The sequence below is a fragment of the Dipodomys merriami genome, unplaced genomic scaffold, assembly GCF_024711535.1.
Source record: "Dipodomys merriami isolate MVZ:Mamm:240054 unplaced genomic scaffold, mDipMer1.0.p SCAF_9, whole genome shotgun sequence".
Classification (NCBI taxonomy): Eukaryota; Metazoa; Chordata; class Mammalia; order Rodentia; family Heteromyidae; genus Dipodomys; species Dipodomys merriami.
In genome coordinates, this window is record NW_027206512.1 from 20,649,493 (window position 1) to 20,676,546 (window position 27,054).

The 27,054-nt window shown below is 39.7% G+C and overlaps 1 protein-coding gene across 2 annotated transcripts; it reads left to right on the forward strand.

The window, feature by feature from the left end:
• The first annotated feature begins 514 nt into the window (after window positions 1–514).
• Window positions 515–26,135, forward strand: Nup54 (nucleoporin 54). Of its 2 annotated transcripts, XM_070012681.1 has the most exons (13): window positions 518–633; window positions 1,200–1,361; window positions 5,071–5,154; window positions 5,236–5,382; window positions 12,357–12,583; window positions 13,762–13,949; window positions 14,583–14,779; window positions 16,594–16,648; window positions 17,058–17,151; window positions 21,606–21,713; window positions 23,405–23,524; window positions 24,214–24,324; window positions 25,486–26,135. In XM_070012681.1, the coding sequence occupies exons 1-13, from the start codon at window positions 567–569 to the stop codon at window positions 25,612–25,614; spliced, it is 1,689 nt and encodes a 562-aa protein (XP_069868782.1). In that variant the 5' UTR covers window positions 518–566; the 3' UTR covers window positions 25,615–26,135. The 2 variants fall into 2 exon arrangements, with proteins under 2 accessions (XP_069868783.1, XP_069868782.1); XM_070012682.1 differs by lacking the exon at window positions 1,200–1,361 and having other exon boundaries at window positions 515–633; window positions 25,486–26,132.
• The last annotated feature ends 919 nt before the right edge of the window (window positions 26,136–27,054 follow it).

The window sequence follows — 27,054 nt, forward strand, 5'->3', positions numbered from 1 at the left end:
GGCCTCCCAGAACTCCTGGGCCGCTCGGTGGAGACTGAGGGTGGGGAGGGGAGGGAGATCTGGTAGGAGCAGTTCTGGCTTCCAGCCTGAACCATTGGATGATGGCTCGGGATGCCAAGGCTTGGGAATGGAGGGAGAGGACCGGGAGCAGAACTGGAGGACTTCCTTTCTGTGCTCACTGCTTGAAGACAGGCTCCTTTCCGTGCATGGCCCACGCCACCTCCCGCCTAAACCTACAGTCACAGCTTTTTGAGGCCCCTCGCTGCGGCCTGCCCTCCAGGGTCGCAGGCGGCGCCCCGCAGCCTGCGCTCCGCCCCGGGCCCGCGTGGTGACACTCGAGCCGGCGAAGCCACGAGCATCCCGGAAGTGACCATGGGGGGCGCGTTCCCGTTCGAGCTCCACCTACTTTGCCCCTGATTGGCTGTCGTCTCCTATACTACACCTGGGAGGCGGAACTCTATGACGCGGCCTGCCGTTTCCCGGCCGGACGGAAGACCGGCGTACGCCGAGCGTCGCGTCGCGGGAGCAGCGCCTCGGTCCTCGGCCCCTGCTGCTGCTCCCGCGACATGGCCTTCAATTTTGGGACTCCCTCGGGCACGTCCGGCACCGCTGCCGCCACTGCGGCACCCGCGGGTGAGTTCCCCCGGGCCTTCTGTCGGGAAGGAGGGCATGCGTTTGGCCTCCCCCTCGGGCGTGGGGACTCCCAGCCTCTGGACCGCGCGCGCGGAAACCCCGGCATTTGAAAAGGGCGGGCGGCGGCCGGCCGGGCCCCGAGGCCCCGAGGCCCCTCGTGGAGGTGTGGGGCGGCGCCCCGCGTGAGGCCGCCCAGGGCCCGGGGCCCCCGACTCGCAGGGGTGCGAGGCTGCTCCCCTCTCCCCTTGCCCGGGGAGGAGATAGGGCTGGGGAGCCCCGGCGGTCCCGCAGCAACTCGGGTTCCCGCCCTGGAGGGACGGGAGCCGGCGCCCGGGCCCCTCGTGGTCTTCGCCGGGGCCGGGGGTGGGTGGGGGGCTCCCAGCGCCTCCTGTGCACCCCCACCTCTGCCCGCTCCCGTTTGGGGAGAATGCTGGTGTGCTGCATTCAGGTGACACCTCTTGTGGATTCTTCTAATCTTTATCTTGCTTTCTTTTCCTTTTCTTCTTTTCTCCTCCCCCCCCCCCTCCTTCCCCCGTTGTTTGTTTCTTTACCTGTATGCCTATCAGGATTTGGTGGGCTTGAGACTGCCAACTCCACCGCCAGTGGGTTTAATTTTGGGGGTTTCGGATTAACTGCTAATCCCGCAGTGAACTTTAATATTGGGAATTTCGGTGTTTCCACCACCTCGGCGACTCCGTTCAATTTTGGTAACAGTCTGGCAAGCGCAGGTACCTACTGTGGGCCGTTATGTGTGACCAGTTGTTGGGAGCTGGAGTCCAAGAATAATTCGTGGTTCCGAGAGTGTTGGGGAAAGAACGACGACTGAGTAGGGGAGGAAATTTAATGTCAGATCAAAGACATCTGAATCATGTTTTGACTGTTAGAAAAATGGGGTTTGGGGAAGGTTTGAGGGTTATAATGTTGCCCTGTTAAATTTGCATTTAATCAAACAGCATACATCTTTCAGGTGATAAGGATTTGGAAGAAATTTTTATTTAGAATGAGTGTGTCCTTCAAATTATTAGATACATCTTCCAAAGTATAAGCTAACCAGTCAGGATCATTTTCCAGAGATTCTTGGACTCCCGCAGTCATTTTTCATTTTTTTCTGCGTTTTTCATTGGAATTTCATTTTACTGTCCTTGTGTTTCCAAGAGAAACAAGTCTTATACGAACAGCAGTAAACTGTCTTGTTTTCTAAATACACCTGTATAATTGTGCTTTTTTTTTTTGTTGTTAACTCACTAGAATTACTATAAATACACTGTTGTAGAAAATATCTCCAGTTCTTCACACTGGATTTTTTTTTGTTTTTTAGAAATTCTCAGCAGTTTACTCTGCTAGATGACACTGAGTTCTGAGAGGTAGGCTAGACCTCTTTATGTTTGTTCAAAAATGTATTTTGGGCTGGATGCATAGCTCAGCAGTAGAGTGCCTAGCAAGTGAGAGGCCTGAGTTCAAATCCTAGTAACAAAACAAAATGAAGAAATGAAGCTCATTAGAAGTTTGCAGAATACAAACTATAATGGATATACAAATTTAAAATAGATTTATGTGTACTTTACAATTACTGCATAGGTGAAACTTTCATCAGCTGCTCGTATATGAATTTATCCTCCATATTCTCTTACATTATGCCAGTTATGCCCATGCCAATTATATGCACCTAGTAGACATTTCTTTCTGTAGACTTATTTGGGATGTCAGGCATTTTGTTTATTCCCTTGTTGCCACAATGTGAATATCACCTTAGCATCTACGTTGAAATTTGAACATTGTAAAGATGAAATTACTCATTAAGATATAGTTGAAGTGGGGCTGGGAAGGTGGCTCAGTGGTAGAGTGCTTGCCTTACATGCCTGAGGCCCTGAGTTTGATTCCTCAGCACCACATAAGCAGAAAAAGCCAAAAATGGCACTGTGGCTCAAGTGGTAGAGCGCTTAGCTAGCCTTGAGCTGAAGAGCTGAGGGACAGGGCCCAGGTCCAGAGTTCAGACCCACAACCGACCAAAAAAAAAAAGATATATTTGAAGTGGTCACCTATGTTAGTTGTATGTTTACCTTTCATTGTTTGCTTAAAATTGGCACTGGGTAAAACTTTTTTTGAATTTTGTGTTTCCAAATAAAGCCACCCACATCACAATTGAAATATAAATAAACCTGTTGATATTTGCTTGATTTCATGTTGGGAGTATCACTGTAAGTTTTGAATTCAGATAATATGACTATTTGATTACTTTCATATGATTATATCCTTTACCAAAGGTCTGCTAGAAATTCCAGGATACTTTTTGTTTTTTATTTGTGCAGAATCACTATTAGGAATAAAATATTTTTGGTATTTCAGAACATGATAAGATACTCGTATTTTAGCATGTAGTCAGTTCAGAATATGTCGTGGAAATGGAAGGTCTAATGTTTAATACTTGAGGTGCTTTTATCAGAATATTCTTATTTTGCAGTACTATCATAGAACCTGTAAGAAAGTAGACTATTGGGTTGTGCCTGCATATGTAACATTCAGACTACTCTCATTTTCTAAGAATTGTTATTAATATCAAGTGATTTTTTTTTACCTTGTATCTTTTGTATTGCAATAGTGATGAATGTAACTTGTTAAAAGAAATAGATAAGGTTAAAAATTAGAATCTTGACAGCACTCAGACCCTGAGTTAAAAGTCCTAATACTGGTATCCCTCCCCCAAAAAGTTAGTTGATATCCTGGCACCAGTGGCTCACTTCTATAATCCTTGCCAATCTGAGGATTGAGGTTCAAAGTCAGCCTAGACAGGGAAATGGTAGAGTGCCAGCCTTAAACAAAAAAGTAAAGGGACAGTACCTAAGCCCTCAGTTGAAGTCCCAGTACTGGTACCAAGGGGGGGGGGGATATTAATGGTATTAATGGTAAGCATTTACCTTGAAAGTCTTTGACACCACATTGATAATCAACAACAGACTGGCACTAACTGAAAAAAAAATTTAGATCCGATGGCATGCCATTCCATTCATTTGTTGTGAGATATAGTTGAATTTGTTTCTAGACTTACTAGAAGTGAAATTCGTCTGAATTATCACAGTGGTAGAGACCTGTCCATTCCCCTCTACTGCCTCCACTTGTGGATTTTCCCCATCTCTTCATTTAAGAAACACATTGTTATTGTATAAAGCTGAGTGTAGTGATACATTCCTTTTGAAAAGTTGATACAGATTAAGTAAAAAAAGAGGTTAGTATAGGTATATTAGTTCATCAACAGTTGTAAATTGACTACCATGCTGAATGTTGTATTGGATACTTTTTTAAAATTGAGTTAGGCTTTGAAATTTGAGCTGGGGATGTAACACAAGGTAGACTGTTTGCATAGCATGTGTGCAAGACCCTGGGTTGGAGCCCTGGCATTGTCAAAAAAAAAATCGAAAACATAAATTTCACATAGAAAAATCAAGATTTCCTGTTTCTCTTAGGGGGAAATGGGCGCATAGAACACTGCTGAACTTCTGTTCTGCAACAATATACTAAAATTTTAGGGATGGTGCCATTAAAATTTTTTAAATTAACATAAGTTAATTGTACAAGGATATTTCATTGTATTTGTATTTATTACTTGTATGTGAAGTACTTTGATGAAATTCACCCTGTCTTGCTGCCATTTTCGAAATTTCACTTGAAACAGTCTGTCAGTAAATGTCTAGTCTGCTTTACTCATTTATTAGTCTGAATCTTGTAGGTATTCAGTTATGTAATCACTATTCTAAAAGTATATCACTTTATATCAGGAGGCTTAATCCTGATCAAATTCACCCTGTCTTGCTGCCATTTTCGAAATTTCACTTGAAACAGTTCTATCAGTAAATGTCTAGTCTGCTTTACTCATTTATTAGTCTGAATCTTGTAGGTATTCAATTATGTAATTGCTACTCTAAAAGTATATCACTTTGGAGTTATATCAGGACGCTTAATACATTTTCTTAGCTATAAGTTCATGCATGTATTGCATTGTGATATTCCTACTTAAACTACTTAAGTTGTATACCTCTAGCAATACGTTAACTTCTTGATTAGCAGTATAATTTTTTTTTTTTTTTTTTTGGGTCCGGTCATGGGGCCTGAACTCTGGCCTGGGCGCTGTCCCTCAGCTCTTCAGCTCAAGGCTAGCACTCTACCACTTGAGCCACAGCGCCACTTCCGGCTTTTTTCTTTTTGCTTATGTGGTGCTGAGGAATTGAACCCAGGGCCTTGAGCATGCAAGACGAGTGCTCTACCACTGAGCCACCTTCCCAGCCCTGCAGTATAATTTTTTTAATTGATGTTAAAAGAAGGGAAAAGAAAACTTAGACCAAGATTTTTTTTTATGTTTAGTGATTACTTATAGAATAAACGGAAAGAAATGACCATTATGTATACAAAATAATAATCCTTTTTAAAATTCTCTTTAATTAGGAGGGTTTGGAGGATTTGGGACGACATCAACAAGTGCAGGTTCTGCATTCAGCTTTTCTGCCCCAGCAAACACAGGCACTACTGGTAAGAAGCTATCCTAAGTCATTTGTAGAAGTAAAAATCAATTGTTTTTTAACTTATGCAAGTCTGGTTTTTCATTCGAAGGACTCTTCAGTGGCACTCAGAACAAAGGTTTTGGATTTGGTACTGGTTTTGGCACAGCAACAGGAACTAGTACTGGTTTAGGTACTGGTTTGGGAGCTGGCCTGGGATTTGGAGGATTCAATACACAGCAGCAACAGCAGCAAACTAGTGAGTATGAGATTTTCGTCTTTGAATGTAAAACCACAATAGCCAACATCAGCTTGAAATACTTTAGCAGATTAGCCTTTTTTTGGGGGGTGGGGGTCGGTCATGGGGCATGAACTCTGGGCCTGGGTACTGTCCCTTAGCTCTTCAGCTCAAGGCCAGTACTCTTACCACTTGAACCACAGCACACCTTCTGGCTTTTTCTGTTTATATGGTGCTGAGAAATTGAACCTAGGGCCTCATGTATGTGAGGCAATCACTCATCAGTGAGCCATCTTCCCAGCCCCAGATTAGCCTTTTTTTATTGATTGCAGGACTTGAACTCGGGACCTGAGTGCCGTCCATGAACTCCTATGCTCATGGCTAGTGCTCTACCACTTTGAGCCACAGGTCCACTTCTGGTTTTTGAGGGTTAATTGAAGGTAAAGTCTTACAGGGACTTTTCTGCCCAGGCTGGCTTCCAACCATGATCCTCAGATCTCAGCCTCCTAAGTAGCTAGGATTACAGGCATGAGCCACTGACAACCAACTAGGCCCCCCCCCCTTTTTTTGTGCCAGTCCTGGGGCTTGAACTTAGGGCCTGGGCACTGTCCCTAAGCTTCGTTTTTGCTCAAGGCCAGCAGGCTACCACTTGAGCCACAGTGCCACTTCTGGCTTGTTCTGTTTCTGTGGTACTAAGGAACCAAACCCAGGGCTTCATGCATACTAGGCAAGCACTCTACCAACTAAGCCACCTTCCCAACCCTACAATCACTTTTTTTCCTCTGACTTCTCTTGACTGTTCCCATTAACATGCTTTAATAATAAGGCAAACACAAACTTCCAGTCACCTTTTCTTTCCTTTTTCTGTTGCCACTATAGTGGCCTGATGACTGTCCCTTAGCTTTTTTTACTTAAGGTTGATGTTCTAACACTTGTGCCGGACTGTGTGTGTGTGTGTGTGTGTGTGTGTGTGTGTGTGTGTGTGTGTGTGTGTGTGTGTGTGTGTGTGTGTGTGTGTGTGTGTGTGTGTGTGTGTGTGTGTGTGTGTGTGTGTGTGTGTGTGTGTGTTTAATTGGAGATAAGAGACTCACAGACTTTTCTGACTGGGCTGGCTTTTGAACCAAGATCCTCAGACCTAAGACTTCTAAGTAGCTAGAATTGGAGGTATGAGTCATTAGTACCCTGCTTTCCTTTTATCATTGTCATTCAAGTGTGTAAACTATAATGTTCAGTTTTATCTTTCTTAAATCTGTAGGGTCCCTATTTATCTTTTTTATTTTTAAAATTGCTCAAATAATTATCTCTCCCAGAGTTTTTCAGTCAGACTGCAAAACATTACATTTTTTTTTACATTTTTTTTTTATTGTAAAGATACTATACAGAGGGTTACAGTTACAAAAACATTACATTTTTGTAAGATAGTTTAACCTATGTCTTTTTCTTCTGTATTTCTTAATAGTTAAGTTGGATTTGGGAACGTATATATATATTTGTTTTTGTAAGACTGTATCAGAAGATAGTGTATTTTTTATTGAGAAGCATTTGACTGTTTTTGTAGTGATGTTAGCAGCCGTTACTTAGATCCATTCATTCAGGGTTAAAAAAATGGTGATCTTTACCTTGATTTTCGAAACACCTCTATCAAAAAAAGCACATCCTTTATTTTGTTGATTTTTTTTTTTTTCCTTTTATCACTTGATGTTGATACTGTTCCAGTTTTAGCCAGTGCTGGTCTCTTATGTTAGCTCCCAAACCTCCTTTTAAGTGTATATGAAAGTACAAAATAATGAGCCGGCTGCCTGTGGTTCATGCCTGTAATCCTAGGTGCTCAGGAGGCTGAGCTCTGAGGATCCCAGTCAAAGCCAGCCCGGGCAGGAAAGTCCATGAGACTCATCTCCAATCCACTCAGAAACCTGAAGTGGTGCTGTGGCTTAAGGGTAGAGCGCTAGCCTTGAGCTAAAGAGCTGAGGTACAGCGCCTAGGCCCAGAGTTTCAAGCCCCGCGACTTGGGGAGAAAACAAATGAGTATCAGTATGACATTTTTCTTTTTCTTTTCTGGTCCATCTTAGGGCTTGAACTCTGGGCCTGGGTGCTGTCCCTGAGCTCTTCAGCTCAAGGCAAGCGCTCTACCACTTGAGCCACAGCACCACTTCTGGTTTTCTGGTGGTTAATTGGAGATAAGAATCTCATGGGCTTTCCTTCCTGGGCTGGCTTTGAACCACTATCCTCGGATCTCAGCCTCCTAGGAGTAGCTAGGATTACAGGTGTGAGCCACTGGCGCCTGACATCATTATGATATTTTTCTACATGTATATAATGTGTTGTATTTTGATCATTTGCAACCCCCAAATTACCTTTTTTTTTGGGGGGGTCCAGTCGTGGGGCCTGAACTCTGGGCCTGGGCACTGTCCCTCAGCTCTTCAGCTCAAGGCTAGCACTCTACCACTTGAGCCACAGCGGCACTTCCGGCTTTTTTTCTTTTTGTTTATGTGGTGCTGAGGAATTGAACCCAGGGCCTCAGGCATGCAAGGCAAGCGCTCTACCACTGAGCCACCTTCCCAGCCCATAAATCTGTGAGACTCTTTTTTTATTGGGGGGGGTCTGGTCATGGGGCCTCAACTCTGGGCCTGGGCGCTGTCCCTCAGCTCTTCAGCTCAAGGCCGGCACTCTACCACTTGAGCCACAGCGCCACCTCCGGCTTTTTTCTTTTTTCTTATGTGGCACTGAGGAATCGAACCCAGGGCCTCATGTATGCAAAGCAAGCGCTCTACCACTGAGCCACCTTCCCAGCCCCCCAAATTACCCTGAGCCACCTTCCCAGCCCCCCAAATTACCCTAAGCCACCTTCCCAGCCCCCCCAAATTACCTTATCTTGTCCCCAACTCTCACATCCCAAAGAGTCCTATACCTTCATGTCATGCACGCGTGCGTGCGTGCGTGCGTGCGTGCGTGCGTGCGTGTGCGTGCGTGTGTGTGTGTGTGTGTGTGTGTGTGTGTGTGTGTGTGTGTGTGTGTGTGTGTGTGTAGATTCTACTTGTGAGAGATACTTGTTTTTTAGTCTGGCTTGTTATTTTGCTTACCTTAGTATTCTAGTGATCTCCAATTTTATTTTCCTGCAAATAACAGTTTTGTGTACTACATTGTGTATGTATAATACATTTTATTATTTTTGTTTCTATTTTAGATAGGGTCTTTTTATGTAGGTCAGCTGTTCCCAAGTCATATAATCCTCCTGCCTCTACCTTCCAAGTCCTGGAGTTACATGAGTCTTCCATCTTGTCTGTCTATACTTTTATTTTTTTGTTGGTTATGGAGCTTGAACGTTCACTTTTTTGAGAAACTTCTGTGGCTGGACTAATTTACCTCGCCACCACCTTTTCCCCATACCCTTGGCAGCATGTTTTTTGTTTTCTTTTTGGAAGAATTCAGGACTGTGCATTTGCCTAGGCAAGAGCTCTACCACTTAAGTTCATGCCACTTTTGCTTTAGTTTTTCAGATAGGGTCTTGCACTTTTTTTTTTTTTTTCTGTTGGAGCTGTTCTTAGACTATGATCTCTGGCTTATTCCCTGTAGCTGTGAAGTATGGCTCAAATGATGAGTGCCAGCCTTGAACAAAAAGCTAAGGGCCAGTGTCCAGGTCCAGAATGAGTTCAAGCCCAGTGCTGGCACAGGGACGGAAGGAAGAAGGATGGAGAAGGACAGGAGGAAGGTGGGGAGGAAGGAAGATAAGAGGGGAGAGAGAGCACATGAGCTGTATTGTCAAAGATACTTGACCTATGTTGTGAATCGCTCTAGCATTACGCTTTTTGCTCAGGATAGCATTGTTTAAGATCATTTGTGAGGGGCTGGGAAGGTGGCTCAGTGGTAGAGTGCTTGCCTTGCATGCATGAGGGTTCGATTCCTCAGCACCACATAAGCAAAAAGAAAAAAGCCGGAAGTGGCACTGTGGCTCAAGTGGTAGAGCGCTAGCCTTGAGCTAAAGAGCTGGGGGACAGCGCCCAGGCCCAGAGTTCAGGCCCCACGACTGAACCAAAAAAAAAAAAAATCATTTGTGGTTCAGTATAAATTTTAGAATTTTTTTCCTGTGGAATTTTGTTGGAGATTGCATTGTATCTGTAGATTTTCAGAGTTTTGGTTTGTTTTTTGTTTTTTTTTTTGAGGAAGTGTATTTTTATTTTTTTATTATTATAAAGGTGATGTACAGAGGAGTAACAGTTGCCTAAGTCTGGTATAGAGATCATTTCTCTTTGAACAATATCATCCCTTCCCCCATTCTCCCCCAGTTTTTTCCTCCTGTCCCCAACCACAAGTTGTGTAGTTTCATTTTCAACATAATGTTTAGTAAGTACCACTGTTGAATTTCACCCTTTGTCTTGCTTTCAGTTTTACAGCCAGTGTATAAACTTGAGAGGTCAGTTTCTTTTTTCAGTGTGTATAGTGTTCATTGTAAGTCTTTCACCTCCTGTTTTGTTTTACTTTGTTTTGTGGCTATTTCGCATGTTTGTTCTTGATATCTTTCTCAGACTGTTCCTTATTGGCATATAGAAATGCTACTGGTTTTTCTATGTTGATTTATATTGTTACTTTGCTGAGAATGTTTATCAAATCTAAAGAGTTTCCGGTAGGTGGCTTTAAGGTCTTAGGATCATTTACTGCCAATAGCTATAATTTAACTTCTTTCCTGTTTGTATTTCTTTTCCTTCTTCGTCTTACTACTCTGGCTAACATTTTAAGCACTATATTGAATAAGACTGGAGATAGTGGACACCCTTGTCACATTACTGATTTAATGTTAATGCTTTTAGCTTTTCCCCATTCAGTATAATGATGGCTAGAGATTTGTCAAAATACAGCTGTGATGTTGAGGTCTGGTCTTCTAGTTTTATCAGAGCTTTTTTCATGAAGGATGCTGAATTTTTGTACTTTGTTGATCATCTATTTGTCCTATTTCTATGCAGTATTACATTTATTGATTTGTGGTTTGTTTTGTTTTGGCATGGTCTTTACACTTTACAGTCTTTATACTTGCTAAACAGGTACTCTATCCGTCAAGCCTCACTTCCACATTGATTTGTATTTGTCAAACCATCCTTGCATTCCTTGAATGAAACTTAGTCACCTTTTTGATGTGTTGTTTTATTTGGTTTCCAAATATTTTATTGAGAATCTTGTATCTATCTCTTCATGTAGGAAGGTGGTCTGTAGCGTATTATTTTTTTTTGCATACTTAAGTATGTTTTTTTACAATAAATCTGGAAATTTTCCTTTTCTGCTTTATGCAATAGTTTTAGGAGCACTGGTGTTAATTTTTCTTCAGAGGTCTAATAGAATTTAATAGTGAAACTATCTGTCCTGAGCTTTTCCTTTGTTGGGAGACTTTCTATTGCTGATTCAGTCTTGCTTCTAATTGATATGTTTGGGTTGTTTATATCCTCTTACCTCAATTTTGGTAGGTACTGTGTGTCTAGAAATTTTTCCCTTTTTTGTAGATTTTCTAATTTGTTGGAATATACATTCTCAAAATATTCCCCGAGCCTCTGGATTTCATTGTCACCTGATATAATATCCCCTTATAGTCATCTCTTTATTAATTTAGGTCTTTTCTTTGTTGGTTAGTTTGTCCAAGGATTTGTTAGTTTTGTCTTTTTAACAAGAGAATCAACTGTTTATTAATACTTTTTTAGTCACCCTCCATTTCATTTTTTTCACCCTGATCTTTATTATTTCTTTTTTGGGGGCAGGGGTCCAATTGTGGGGCCTGAACTCAGGGCCTGGGCGCTGCCCCTCAGCTCTTCAGCTCAAGGCTAGCGCTCTGCCACTTGAGCCACAGCACTACTTTCGGCTTTTTTTCTTTTTGTTTATGTGGTACTGAGGAATCGAATCCAGGGCCTCATGCATGCAAGGCAAGTGCTCTACCACTGAGCCACCTTACCAGCCCTCTTTATTATTTCTTTCTACTAATTTTATTTTATTTTATTATTTATTTTTGGGTCTGGTCGTGGGGCCTGAACTCTGGGCCTGGGCGCTGCCCCTCAGCTCTTCAGCTCAAGGCTAGCGCTATACCACTTGAGCCACAGCACCACTTCCGGCTTTTTTCTTTTTGCTTATGTGGTGCTGAGGAATCGAACCCAGGGCCTCAGGCATGCAAGGCATGCACTCTACCACTGAGCCACCTTCCCAGCCCCCTTTCTACTAATTTTAGAATTTGCTTTTTCCTTTTTTTTCCGAACAAGATGTTGATCAGTAAGTTACTTGCAATCTCTGAATTTTTAAATATAGGCACTCGTAAACAGGGTCTTGCTTTATAACTCAGACTGGCTGAGCTCTTGGTCCTCCTACCTCAGCTTCCTGAGTGCCAGGATTACAAGTACTCACCCCTATACTCATCCTCTTAACCTTTTTTTTTTTTTTTTGGTGCCAATATTAAGGTTTGAACTCATAACCTTAGCAGTGTCCCTTAGCCTTTTCTGCTCAAGGCTGGAACTCTACCATATGAGCCAAAGCCCCATTTCCAGTTGTATAGTGGTTAATTTGGAGATAAGAGTCTTAACAGGATTCTGCCCCAGCTAGCTCTGAACTGTGATCCTCAGATTACAGCCTCTTCAGTAGCTGGGATTACAAGTGTGAGTGACCAGTCTCTCCTAGCATTCCTTTCCTCCATGCTATGTGTGTGTGTGTGTGTGCACATGTGTGTACACATACATGCACAGGGGATTGGACCCAGGGCCTTGTACATGCTGGGCAAGTGCTCAACCACCTCTATCTTCAAATATCATTTTGATGAGCTCCATCTCCACTTATTGTGCCTGTTGTGTTGATCCAGGAAAATCTTCCGTTGCAACATGCTTAACTTAATCACATTTGAGAATTCCTTTTCTGCCATGTAAGATAACATACAGGTTCTGTAGATTAGGATATGGACCTGATTTGTGTGTGGGGAAGTATATTTTGCCAACCACACCAAGATATGAATTAAGTAATTTTTCTCATTTTAGCATTAGGTGGTCTCTTCAGTCAGCCTACACAAGCTCCAACCCAGTCCAACCAACTGATAAATACTGCAAGTGCTCTTTCTGCTCCAACATTATTGGGAGATGAGAGAGATGCTATTTTGGCAAAATGGAATCAACTGCAAGCCTTTTGGGGAACAGGAAAAGGATATTTCAACAATAATATTCCTCCAGTAGAATTTACACAAGAAAATCCCTTTTGTCGATTTAAGGTATTAATACCATTTTTGAACTTCATTTAAGAGTATAAGCAAGAACTTAGTTTTAGAGTAAAATTACATCATAAAGATAGTTGCTTGGTTCTTTAATACTTTTATTTAAAAATACAGGAAGTATAAAGTCAAAGTGAGTTCTTTTATGTATATGGTTCTAGAGTAAGCAGAGTATCTCAAATGACTAGAATGTAATTTGTACAGCTAAGGAAAAAATGTTAGAGGGACAGTGGTGCTTTTGGCACTTGTATCAGGATTTGAAACTGGATGTATTCATCTAACATTGGCCAAGAAAGTGCATACCAGTCAATGGACAGGAGATCTCTTAGGTATGTTTTACCTTGTTACAAATAGCTGGATGTCAAAGGCAATAAAGTAATATTACACACAAATTTTAAAAATCATTCTGAGGGGCTAGGAAGATGGCTCAGTGGTAGAGCGCGTGCCTTGCATGCCTGAGGCCCTAGGTTCGATTCCTCAGCATCACATAAGCAAAAAGAAAAAAGCCGGAAGTGGCGCTGTGGCTCAAGTGGTAGAGCACTAGCATTGAGCTGAAGAGTTGAGGGACAGTGCCCAGGCCCAGAGTTCAGGCCCCACGACCGGACCCAAAAAAAAAAAAAAATCATTCTGATTCTTTGGCTAATTTAAATTTGACTTCAGATAATCTGTTCACCAGTCAGTTGGAGTATTTAGGTATTTTTGCTACTGGGCAGTATATTCCCTTTTTTTTTTTTCTTCTTTACCCTGAGGTGTTGGGAATTGAACTGAGGGCCTTGATCATGCTGTACAAATATGAACCTAGTATTCTTTTTAAGACAAGATCTTACTCTATAACTCAGGCTGACCTACTTATGATGTAGACTAGGTTGACCTAGAAATCACGATCCCTCTACCTTAGTCTCTGGAATGCTGAGATTACTAGTGTAACTTCAGATCTCAGACTCCTGAGTAGCTAGGATTACAGGCAGGTAGCCACTGGTGCCTGGCTTTATTTTATTCTTTAATATATTTTTTCTTTATGAATGTGAGGTTGTCTTCAGAATAAGAATGGTGGAAAGAATTATTACCTTCATTTATCAGACAAGCTTTTTTTTCCATTTTAGTAAATATTAAACTATTAATATTAAATGTGCAAAGTCTTTATGTATTCTTATGTGATTTACTTTGTCATTTTACAGGCTGTAGGTTATAGTTGTATGCCAAATAATAAAGATGAAGATGGTCTAGTGGTTTTAGTTTTCAACAAAAAAGAAACAGATATTCGAAATCAACAACAGCAGTTGGTAGAATCACTACATAAAGTTTTGGGAGGAAACCAGACCCTTACTGTAAATGTAGAGGGTATTAAAACATTGCCAGATGATCAGTAAGTATACATTTAATACCTTTTATTTTGTATGCTGTGTTTCAAAAGTGCTTTTGTTGCTGAAGTATAAATGAAATTTTAGAATAGAATGTTATTACTCAGCTGGTTGCTATCCAGTGTTTATAGAAATATTTATTTAAAAGCTTTTCTTTATCTTATTAGATGTAACTGATTTTGTAGATTTTCATTCAGGACATAGAAGAGACATTTACTGTGGCTATGTACAAATTATGCTGCCACAAAGATGTTACTAGAGGAGTTTTGTTAGCTGATTACTATTGGTGTTTATTCATGTTTACTTTCCTTGTGCTATGTATAATTTTAGTTTTAGCAGCAAGGTATTTGTTTGAGGCTATTTAAAGTTAGATGAATTTAAATTACTTATTTTAGTGTGAGACAATAACTGAGTCAGATTTTACTTCTTGGGTCTTACTTGCAAAGAAGCAACTCATTACACTCTGTAGAATCTGTGTTCATTTACAAGTGAAGTTTTCTAAGACTTAAGGAAAAACATTTTAATTCCTTGTTAGAACTGTTTTCGAATTGAGTTAAACACCCTTCTAAAATTATATCCTATGTTGATATTAGGGTTTATGAGTTATGTGCTCATGCACATTGGTTGTTTTTCTCCAGGACAGAAGTTGTCATTTATGTTGTTGAGCGTTCTCCTAATGGTACCTCAAGAAGAGTTCCAGCTACAATACTCTACTCCCATTTTGAACAAGCCAATATAAAAACACAGTTGCAGCAACTTGGTGTCACACTTTCTATGACAAGAACAGAACTTTCTCCTGCACAGATCAAACAGCTTTTACAGAATCCTCCTGCTGGTATGTTTCTAGAGTCATAAAGTTGAGAAAATGAAACCTTTTGAAATAAATGATCTTCCTTCTTTTGGTTATTAGTGTTAATGAAATCTGAATGAACTTATTTTATGTCTCCTTATTTAGGGGACATAGTTTTGTCTTCAGTCATGTAATTAAAAAAATAGCTAATAATGCTTGTTAAAAAATTGGGTGGCTTACGCCTGTAATCCTAGCTATTCAGGAGGTTAATATCTGAGGATCCAGGTTCAAAACCAGCCAGGGCAGGAAACTCCATGAAACTCCAATAAACCACTAAGGAAACTGGAAGTGGTGCTGTGGCTCAAGTGATAGATTGCTTGCCTTGAGCTGAAGAGCTGAGGGACAGTACCCAGGCCCAGAGTTCAAGCCCCATGACTGACCAAAAAAAAAAAATTGGGACATGAAGTAAAAATAGTCCATAATTCATCTGGCCATTGGTAATTCACTTGTAATATTTTAACTTTTCTAATTTTCATCTGAGTATTAAAACCTGAATGTGTTCCTGTTGTGAATGTTTACAAATAACCTAGTCTACTTGCTAATTTCCTTTATTTCTTCCCTAGAAGTAACTGTTAATAATTTATTGAATTCTATTCCTTAATCTGTGGTTTAAAATGTAAGCAGATATATATTATGTAGTTACTCTGAAAAAAGAATTCACCACCCCTTTCTTTTTTATTTCCAGTATTTCTTAGTAATTTTCATCAGTACATGAAGACAAACTGTATTCTGCTTAAACACTAGGTAGTATTAGTATTTTACTAATTTTACATTATTTAATTACTTAGCCTTAGTGTTGTTTCTATGTTTTGTTTTGTTGCTGGTCCTAGGGCTTGAAAGTGAGTCTGGTACTTTCCCTGAGTTTTTGTGCTCAAGACTAGAACTCTACCACTTGAATCACAGCTCTACTTTTGGGAATTTTATGTTTAATTGGAGATTAGAGTCTCACTGACTTTTCTGTCCAGGCTGTTTTTGAAACATGATCCTCAACTCTCAACCTTCTGAGTAGCTAGGATAACAAGCGTGAGCCACCAGCACCTGGCATATATTTTCAGTATTATAAAACTGCAGCACTTAACATCCTTGTAAATATATCTTTGAAAACCATGGGTGTCTACTTTTTTAGAATAGATCTGTGGTACTGAAATTGGGTCAGTATTATGTATGTCAAAAATGTAGCATGATAAGTGCCAAATTGCCCTTCAAAAAAAGCTCTGTAATTTATATTCTTGATAGGAAAGTGGATTTTTTGGATGGATTTTTTTGCCACTGAATTGTTCTAATCTAATTCCTCTGTTTATTAGCTACAATTTTAATGTAAATTACCTATTTATCTCTTTCCCCCCTTTTCTATTAGATTTTTGTCTTTTTATTTATAGGAGCTGTATATTTCTAGAAGCAAACCAATTAACCTTTAAGTTACAGCTTTTCAATCTGTACTTTTGTTTTTAGCTTTATCTTACAGAATTTTTTATTTTTGGTTGGGAATGTGGCTTAGTGGTAGAGTGCTGGCCTAGTATGCATGAAGCCATGGGTTCCATTCTTCAGTACCACATACACAGAAAAAGCTGGAAGTGGTGCTGTGGCTCAAGTGGTAATGTGCTAGCCTTGAGCAAAAGAAGCTCAGGGACAGTACCCATGCTCTCAGTTCAAGCCCCAGGTCTGGCAAAAAAAAAAAAATTACAGTGATCATATTTGACAGCTGTTTTTTATTATACCTACTTTAGGAAAGCCTTTCCCATATAAATAGTATAAACATAGAAGACTGCTTTAGAAAAAATATTTTTTCTTTGTGGTAGGTGTTGATCCTATTATTTGGGAACAAGCCAAGGTGGATAATCCTGATTCTGAAAAGTAAGTATATCTTCATCTAAATATGTATGATCTTTACTACTAGTGAAAGTAACAAATCTGAACTGAACTATTAATTTTAATTCTTACGTTTGAGGAGAGTTTACTTTCATCATATTTTAAAACATATCTGCCATGGTGAGGCAGCACTAAGGTACAAACTAAGGAAGGAGAAATCTTGAATGTTAATCCCCTAATGATTTGCATTTAAATAATGAAAGTTTTTTGACAAAACTATATAACTTTTTGCAAGCAAGGGAGGCTGAATAGAAAATAACTTTAATTTTATAGACATGGATCTAGAAATTTGATATAAAATTACTTGAATGTTACTATGTAACATTATTTACATCCTGTATTTTTTTTGGTATTGGTAGGCCTCAGACTGAATGTTGATCCACTTGCATTTTAGGTTAATTCCTGTACCCATGGTGGGTTTCAAAGAACTTCTTCGAAGACTGAAGGTTCAAGATCAGATGACTAAGCAGCATCAGACCAGATTAGATGTAAGCAATTAGTTGTTGATTCTCTAGCACTGAGAATAGAAAGGATTATATTTACTTATTTTACTATGTATTATCTCTCTCTCTTCTCTCACATACATTCAATGTCTGCGTTGTTACAGTTTACATCATTTTTTCTGGCATTGCTTCCTGTGTTCTTGTGACAACCCTACAAATATTTGGATGTATCATAAACATTTTTCCTTTTTTGTATTCTAAAATTCTAGTATGGGATCTGGGAAGTTGGCTCAGTGGTAGAGTGCTTGCCTCGAATGCATGAGGCCCTGGGTTCGATTCCTCAGTACCATACAAGCAGAAAAAAGCCAGAAGTGGCACTGTGGCTTAAGTGGTAGGGCGCTAGCTAGCCTTGAGCTGAAGAGCTAAGTTGACTATTAATAGTGACTAGCATGTGACTAAACTTTTTTGTTTTTGTTTTTTGGTGCTGGTCCTGGAGCTTGAATTTGAGCTAGGACACTGTTCCTTAGACATTTTTGTTCAGTGCTAGTGCTTTACCACTTGAGCAATAGTTCCACTTCTAACTTTTAATTAGAGATCTGTCTCATGGACTATCTCGTACCCAGACTGTCTTTGAACCATGATCCTCAGATCTCAGCCTCCTGAGTAGTTAGGATATCAGGTATGAGCCACTGGTACCTGGGTTTAAAGAAGAGTTCTTCAATTTAGAGTTCTTCAGAGTAACACCAGAGAAGCTGTTCTCTTTTTTTTTTTTTTTTTGTCGGTCGTGGGGCTTGAACTCTGGGCCTGGGCGCTGTCCCTCAGCTCTTCAGCTCAAGGCGAGCGCTCTACCACTTGAGCTACAGCGCCACTTCCGGTTTTCTGGTGGTTTATTGGAGATAGGAGTTTCACGGTTTCTCCTGCCCGGGCTGGCTTTGAACCGAGATCCTCAGATCTCAGCCTCCTGAGTAGCTAGGATTACAGGCGTGAGCCACCAGCGCCCGGCTTCTCTTTTGTGAGTCTTGCTAGACATTTGTCTATTTCATTGATCGTTTCAAAGAGTAAGGTTTGGTTTTTATTGTTTTTTTTTTTTTTTTCTCCAGTTTTTTAATTCTACTAATTTCTGGTCTTGTTATTTCCTTTAAATTGCTTGCTTTGAATTTGTTTTTCTAACTTCTTAATGTAGAAGTATGGATGATTGATATGTGATCCTTCTTTTCTAATATAAATATTTAATACTGTTCCCCTCTAAGCATCACTTTAGTTAAACCCAACAAATGTTCATACTTGTGTTTTCTCTTGATTTTGAGGTAGGGTCTATGTAGCCTAGCTGGCCTAAAATTTAAAATCCTTCCACTTGAGCCTCCCAAATGCTAAGACGTATTTGTTATATGCATATGCCAACACACCTGGCTACATATTTATTTATGCCAGTCTTGGGGCTTTGACTATTTGCTTATTTTGGATTCAAATATTCTGCCTAACTGTAATTTTTAATTCCTACACATTCATAACACAAATCAGTTGGTTCAGAGAAGCTTTCAGTTCCATGTTATCAGCTTTGCTTAAAATGTTATGTGCCCTTAATTTGGTAAAAATACAGTATGACTTCCAAAAAGCAAATGTTGTCCCCAAAGCAAGGTAAAAATTAATCTTCACAAGCCAAAAAGTATACATAATGTGATGCCCAATATAAGTGACAAATTGATTTTTTTCCCCCCTTTGGTGGTTCTGGGACTTGAATTCAGATCCCCACATTTGTTAGTATTATTCCCCTAACTCATGCCTCCAGCCCTGGGTTCTACTGGTTTCGTTTAGAAGAAGATCTCTGCCCATACAGGCTCCGCCTGAGCTGTGAGCTGCATACTCTCAGACTTTCTGTTGTCACTGGGATCACAGACATTCATCTCTGCTTCCAGCTTCCCTCCTTGGAGATGGAATCTTAGGGACTTTCCAGCTCAGGCTGGCCTGATACAGTGATCCTTCCAATCTCAGCTTCCCAAGAAGGTTGGGATGACAGGTAGATACATACCATGGTACTGTCTATGAGTTAAGAAAGAATGTTGCAGACCTTTCTGCCCAAGCTGGCCTTCAACTGTAGTTATCCCATTTTCAGTCTCTACCAATGCCCAGCTCTACCTTTTCTTCACTAGTTTACCATTTTGGATTTTAATCCTCATTTGTTTTTAACATTGCAGATATCTTGTTTCTCATCTCTTAACTCGTCTTTGGTATCCTAATAGTTGAATAGATTTCCTTAAATTGAATGTAGTAATGGCCATCCACTATTTTACCCTGTAATTAGGATTGGGTGGGTTATTTAAATCGTTCTTCACCTCACAAGCTCTTGTGGGGTAAGAATCTTGTTTTCCTCTTAACATTTCTGAGTTTAACTTTCATACTTAGACATTTTGTCATTGTACAGCTACCCTTTATACATGTGTATAAACCTAACTTTATTTCCTCTAAATAATGGATCCAGTTCTTGAATATCATCTGTAAAAAAATTTTTGATTTGTCCCAATTAAGCATTTAGTTGATAGCATGTTTTGGTTTTTTTTGGGTTTTCTTTTTGGGTTTTTTTTTTGGGGGGGGGGGTCCAGTCGTGGGGCCTGAACTCTGGGCCTGGGCGCTGTCCCTCAGCTCTTCAGCTCAAGGCTAGTGCTCTACCACTTGAGCCACAGCGGCACTTCTGGCTTTTTTCTTTTTGCTTATGTGGTGCTGAGGAATCGAACCCAGGGCCTCAGGCATGCAAGGCAAGCGCTCTACCTCTGAGCCACCTTCCCAGCACCTTGATAGCATGTTTATGTATATATGTATGTGTGTGAGAGAGCTCTATGTCTAAACTCACTATTTTCACTGGCCGCAGGTCTGTTAGCATACTAGTTTCACTTTTTTTTTCAAGTTCTCATGGCTTTGTGATAGATCTTATTATCTACTGGATTAAATTTCCAATCCTTGTTGTTTTCAGTTTATTTTAAGCTCATTGTGGATCTTTATTCTCCCATAAAGATTTTAGAAGCAGGTCTAGTAACTACCTGCCTAGTTAAATGCACAGCCTTGAGAACAAACCCCTAGTACCACCAAAAACAAAGGTTTGAGAATCAGCTTTTCACAGCTATAATTTGGGTTGTAATTGCTAAATGTAAAGACTAATCCTGTGGAAAACTGAATTTTTAAACATTTCATTTATGAATAGGTTATATCTCTTTAATCATTGAGGTCTTTATAATTACTTTATTTCTTTCAAAATAGTTTTATAAGGAAGTGGAGATGTGGTTCAAATGGTAGAGCACTAGTCCTGTGCAAGAAAGCTCAGGACAGTGCTCAGGCCCTGAGTTCAAGCCCCAGGATTGGCACCATTAAAAAAAAAGTTTTAGAGGAATAAAAAATCATTTTTAAGTTTTTTTTGAAAAAAATCTCATATGTTCTTTTCACTAATTTTAGCTTATTAGTAAACACTGTGATGGTGTTATGGTTACCTAATTTTGTTCCTCATCCATTTCTTGAAAAGTTGATGGGCACAGGTTGGCCATCCATGTGCCCACATGCTAAAATTTCTTGCAATCTTAATTTTTTTTTTCCTAGCACATGTTGATGTAAGCCAATGGCATACAATGATTAAGGCAGGGACAAGTATGAGGTTAAACTTGATTGGGCTGCTTAATGGAACCAGGAGACTTTGTGCTAGTCTGTTAAGGCTTCAAACAGCAGAATAAGATTTTAGGACAGAGAACAAATAAAAATGCAGAGGCATGGCTGGGTGCAGGTGGCTCATTCTAGCTACTCAGGAGGCTGAGATCTAAAGATCACAGTGTAAAGCCAGCCTGGACAGGAAAATTTGTGAGACTCTTTATCTCCAATTAACCAGCAAAAAGCTAGAAGCAGAGCTGTGAAAAGGCTAAGGGACAGCACTCAGGTCCTGATTTCAAGCCCCAGTACTGGCCCCCAAAAAAAGAAAATGGAAGGGAAGAGAAATGTGAATATCTTTTTTTTTTTTTCCTCTCCATTACTCCCAGGTATTCTGTAACACTTAGGTTGGACTGTATTATACTTTCTGGCTCCAGTAGCTTGTACTATGGATCCCATCACCCACCATTATTTTATATTAGCATTTTCCATCTCAGCCAGTTACTGGATATATTCCCTAATATTGAAAATTTCTTATTTCTGAAATGTTTTATTCCCTACTATATATATTGGCTCATCACTGAAAATTCTGAAGGTCTAAAGAAATCTTTGGTGCTTTCATAAGAAGGGAAGGGATATAAAATGCCAAGACTTTGTATTTGGGAAAATGAAAAACATTGCAAAATTAGACTTTACATATAGGTGAACCTGTTAAAGTTGTGATATCCATAATTTACCTGGAAAAAAACATGTTTTTCATCCAGGTGTAGTGGCATATGCCTGTAATCTCAGCACTGGTGCAGTAGAATAGTTAGTTCTATGCTAGTCGGGTCTATGAGGCCAAAGAAGCAAAAATACTTTTTTTCCCACAGATCATATCTGAAGATATTAGTGAACTACAAAAGAATCAGACTACAACCATGGCCAAAATTGCACAATACAAGAGGAAACTCATGGATCTGTCCCATAGAACTTTACAGGTAATTTTAATATTTTTTCACCATTTCTAAGATGGTATGTGTGAAATAAGGGCAAAATGCAGAATAGAAAAAAAGACAGTAGTCTAAAGTGAAACCAAATTTCCTTTGTGAAACTTAGAAATTAAAGGATTTGTATTTCAAGGTTGAGTGAAGAGAATAAAATGTTCCGAAGTGAAAAATACCTGAAATCCATCTTAGTATGAGGGAAAGTTGAAGTAAAGCATGTTAGTGCAAGGGGAGCATGTACAAAGTCACTGATGATGGTTTTCAGAGAAGAGTGTAGTTAATCATTGAAAAACAGCTTCCAGGCTGATGAAAAAAACTGAAATTATAAAACCATGAAAGTAGAAATATTACATATCAAAATCAATTAGCAAAAGCTATATGCATAGGAAAATGGAAGTGATTGTAAAAGTCTTCACTTAGGCAGGACGCTGGTGGCTCACACCAGTAACCCAGTTTATTCAGGAAGCCGAGATCTGAAGTTAGCAGCTCAGAAGCCAATCCAGGCACACAAGTCTGTGAGATGTTACCTCCAACTAGCAAAAACACCAGACTAGAGGTGTAGCTCTAATAGTAGATCCCTAGCCATGAGCAAGAAAGTGGAGCAAGGGCCAGCTAAGCCAGGTGCCAGTGGCTCACACTTGTAATCTTAGCTACTCGGGAGGCTGAGATACGAGGATTGCAGTGGTATATATGTGTATATAAGGCTATTTGGGGGTCTATATGTACATTCACATGAATGTGCATGAAAACTATAGGACAATGAGCTTCAGTCAAGCACTGTTTGTTTTAAGAATGAGAGAACATTTGCCTTACAGACACACAAATACAGCATTATTATAACTGAGGTAGGGACCTAGGCATTCTAGATAGGCACTCTACCATGTGGGCCATACCACAGCCCCTTTTGTTTTTTGAGGTAAGGTGTTTGCTTTTGCTCATGGTTAGCCTCAGAGTGCACAGCTTCTCATGTCTCCCACGTAGCTGGGATGACACCCATGCAGCTGCATCCTGTCAGTTATGAGGAAAATTAGGGATTTGATTAACTCACTTAACAAACTACAGACCACCGTAAAAAATTCAAATGGCATAGAATATAAATTTATTAAGTATTTCAAAAAACATACTCCCTAATGTTAATTTTTTAAGTGTAAAGATAAAATGAAGCTGAATAATATAACATTTATATGTTATAAAAGCAAAAAAAACTGGGCTAGCGGTGTGGCTTTAAGTGGTATCATCAGAGCTGAGCAAGTAAGTGAGAAGGCTTCAGTCCCCGAGTACAAACCTTAGTACTATAAAAACAAAAAAGTATATCCCCTACTACTACCACCCGAATTGAAGTGTGGACTGTTGAGTCTTGCTATATGGTTAGTATAGCTTTCAACTGATTTTTGTTAGCAGTTATAGTAAAATGACTTTCATGACTAAAGAGATGATTCTTTTTTTTTTTTTTTCTGGTTGTGGGGCCTGACCTCTGGGCCTGGGTGATGTCCTCAGCTCTTCAGCTCAAGGCTAGTGCTCTACCACTTGAGCCACAGTGCCACTTGTGGCTTTTTCTGAGTATGTGGTGCTGAGGAATTGAACCCAGGGCCTCATGCGTGCAAGGCAAGCACTCTACCACTGAGCCACCTTCCCAGCCCTAAAGAGATGATTCTAATTAGTATTGGTAACTTTCCTTTGTATAGGTCCTAATCAAACAGGAAATTCAAAGAAAGAGTGGTTATGCCATCCAGGCTGACGAAGAGCAGTTGCGGGTTCAGTTAGATACAATCCAGTGTGAATTAAATGCACCTACTCAGTTCAAGGTAAACATTTCTAAGATTATAAAGCCAGAGCTTATTTTCACATGGATCTTCAGGAATGTGTTAGTGGTCTTTAAACAAATTTTGTATAGTTGTGTTTATTAATCATTTGTTCTGTTGGGAAAGGTTTAATTAAACTCACAGTTGTGATTCTTTTGGCTTGTGTTGGGATTTTAAATAATAAACAGGATAATGACATAAACAATCTTTTTATTCTTTCATTCAAAGCTGGCAATTGACCACTTGAGCCACATAGGACGTGTGGCTCATGCCTGTAATCCTAACCCCCTGGGATGTTTGAATAGTCAGGATTGTGATTTGAGGCCAGCCTAGGTATACATGTAAGATCAAAAGCTTCTCAACCAATAGCTGCACGTGGGATGCCTCTGTCACCCTAGTTAGTTAGAGGCTGCTATTGGGAGGCTCATGGTTCCAGGGAAGCCAGTGCAGAAAAGCCCACTAGACTCCTTTCTCTAAGGAAGAAGCTGAGCATGGTGGCATGCACCTGTCATCCCAGCCACCACAGGAAACAAAAGTCAGATCATGGTTAACATACACCCAGGCAGGAAATTAAACAGTGTAAGAGGGGAAGGCATGCTCGGTGGTACAGCTCTGAATTTAGACCCCTGTGGTCTAAATTCAAGAAACATGTGGGTGCTGTTGTTAGCTGCTGTTTTCTGATTCATTTTTAGGGCCGGCTAAATGAACTGATGTCCCAGATCAGGATGCAAAATCATTTTGGAGCAGTCAAATCTGAAGAAAGATACTATGTAGATGCAGATCTATTACGAGAAATCAAGCAGGTAGGTGTCACTACAAGTCCAGTATAGGATAGCTGTTATTCCCAAAGCAAAATAGTCGAGCCCTGGTGGCTCAAATGTAATCCTAGCTATTCAGGAGGCTGAAATCTGAGGATCACAGTTTGAAGCCAGCCCACGCAGGGAAGTCCATGAGACCAGCAAAAGACTGGAAGTGGAGCTATGACTCAGGTGGTGGAATGCTAACCTTGAGTGAAAAAGCTCAGGGACAGTGCCCATGCCCCAAGTTTCAAGCCCCAGGACCAGCATACACACACAAAGACAAAATCAGCATTCATGAGAATGTGCTGAAAGCAGAACCTTCATTCACTGTTGAGGTTCTCTTGCAGGAAGAGGCTGGAAGCATTGATAGCACTTGTTTTCATTTGTAGTCTGATGGTAAACTTTGTGGGACATATGCAGTTAGAACTGTTGCCTGCTGTGAGGATTTCAGGTGCAGGTGATTCGGGTATTATATGCTCTAGAATAGGTGTTGCTGTTTTTCATGTTTCTAAAACCTATGTTCTTGGAAAATATGTAATTTTGTTAAGTTCTTGAAATAAAATTAAACAGTACTAGCATAACACAGCTATATTTTAAAATTTATATATGCAGTAAGAATTTGGAAAAAATGAAAAGCAATATACTGTTTGAGAACCAAATCCTGGCTATCCACTCTATGACCCTGGGCAGCTTACTAACCTGTGTCTTCATTTCCTTAACTATAGAGTGGAAATTATCCTGAGTACCATAACAGTACTCAGAGGGCTCTAAATGAAGTACAAGCTAATACTAGTAAAGCTGTTAAGATAATACTTAGCACATGGGAAGGACTACTTAAAATGTTAGCAACTATTACCATCACTGAAAATTCTGTTTTCAAAATTACTGTTTTACTAGTCATCTATATTTAAGTGCTTTGAGTTCTATTTTAATAGTCCTTTGATTTGGTTTGGTCAGAAGTTGGTAAAAGCACTTTAAAGATACAGTGTGTACATATAAAATGATTGGCAATGATACTTTTAGTGTTTAAATATGCATGCTTGTTATATTCAGGGTAGCTACTAGGTACTGTATTGCTTAGTAAAAGAGTAAAATAGTCTCGTAAGTTGCTTAGTTTAAGAGTACATTAATGTTTTATTAACATTTTATTTTCTTTAATTCTAGCATTTGAAACAACAACAGGAAGGCCTTAGCCACTTGATTAGCATCATAAAAGATGATCTAGAAGATATAAAATTGGTAGAACATGGATTGAATGAAACCATCCACATCAGAGGCGGTGTCTTTAGTTGACAATTAACTTGGATTTTGGGTCTGTAAAATGCTTTCTCTTATTACATCATGCCTTCCTTAAGATAATCACATGGAAGGAAAAGGAAGGAAGGATCCTCTCCTGTCTGGGATTTTTGAGATTACTGACAAAGTCACCTCACAGTTCTTCAAAGATTTCCATCTAAAAGTTTCAGTCACTTAATAAGAGAAGTACATAACTCCCCAAAGCCTATGTACTTTGTACATTTTTACAACAGCTTTGCACGTAATTACAGTGTTTAATTTGTGTATTGGCTGCTGGAGATTTGTTCTTCAGGATGTAAATCAGTTTTTAATCTGTGAGTTCAACTGTGGGAGGAGTAAAGAAAATTCAAAAGTATCTAATGATTAATGTGGTTTTCTTTTTGTTCTATAAAGATTTGAAGTATATTTTTATATTCATTTACAGAACACCTAGACAATTAGGATATAACAAAATTACCATTTCTGCAAGGTTTTTGCTTTTTAAACCTTTTATTTCTAAAAATATGAAAACTTTAAAATAAATTCTTAATTTGTAATTACTTTTGTATAAGTCTGGTTTACTTTATTTAGATTTTGAGAAAGACCATTTATGTCTGTACACAAGCACTAAAATTCATATTGATAATCTAGTACTTTTAGTCTTAAAATGTCATTTTTCTTAAAATAACCATCTAGGAATGTGAAAGCAGAAAATCGGAGCCATGCAGTTTTAAACAGTATCTCTGACTGTGTCTATAGACCTGGATTGCATATTGTTGGCACCTCTGGAAATGCTATCAACTTTGTATTTTGGTGTGATGCTTAGGCTTTTAGTGAAAGGCCGAACAAGAAGTAGTACCATGGTTCTTGGTATTGTTTCCTGCAGGACTGGTGAGGATGATGCTCAGAATCCATCCTCTGAGCAACTTGAAGTAATTTCTCTTTAGTTGTTGCAGACTAGCTTACAGTTGTGTAGGAGATTAGGAACTTTAAAACTGATCTTTCAACTTAGCTGCTAGAGTTTTGCAGCCACTTTTACTCAATTTATGGCATGCAAATGTGTTCCTGTCCTACTATAAACTACCCCCTTTCACCACATTTCTTACCTATTTCTTGCAATTCCAACAGTGAGGAATTTTTCCTGTATGAATTTTCTCCTCAGAAGATAGGTGTATCTTTTCTCATCTACACAGCCAGGTGTATGGAGAGGAGTTTCCATCTCTCTGCACTTTCCTTTACAGTAAGAAGGAAGAACTGTTGGTCCAAATGATGAGAACTGTTATTCACCAAGACAGTCTAGTGAGTGGACTACTAGTCATGCATATGCTGCTCACTAGTCTTTTATTTTTCAAGTCTAGTATTAAGTTCTTCATAGCTAGAAAGGACTTAGGATCTGCCTTCTGAAGACCAGCCCAGTCATCTCTGGCCACTATTCCACTGGCAACTGCACGCATAAGG

Bases quoted from the DNA above. Each gene is read 5' to 3' on its own strand.
- Nup54 (XM_070012681.1), top strand. From the start codon at position 567: ATGGCCTTCAATTTTGGGACTCCCTCGGGCACGTCCGGCACCGCTGCC. The intron at 16,649-17,057 runs GTAAGTATATCT...CTTGCATTTTAG, and splicing joins GATAATCCTGATTCTGAAAA to GTTAATTCCTGTACCCATGG. The intron at 17,152-21,605 runs GTAAGCAATTAG...TTTTTCCCACAG, and splicing joins AGCATCAGACCAGATTAGAT to ATCATATCTGAAGATATTAG.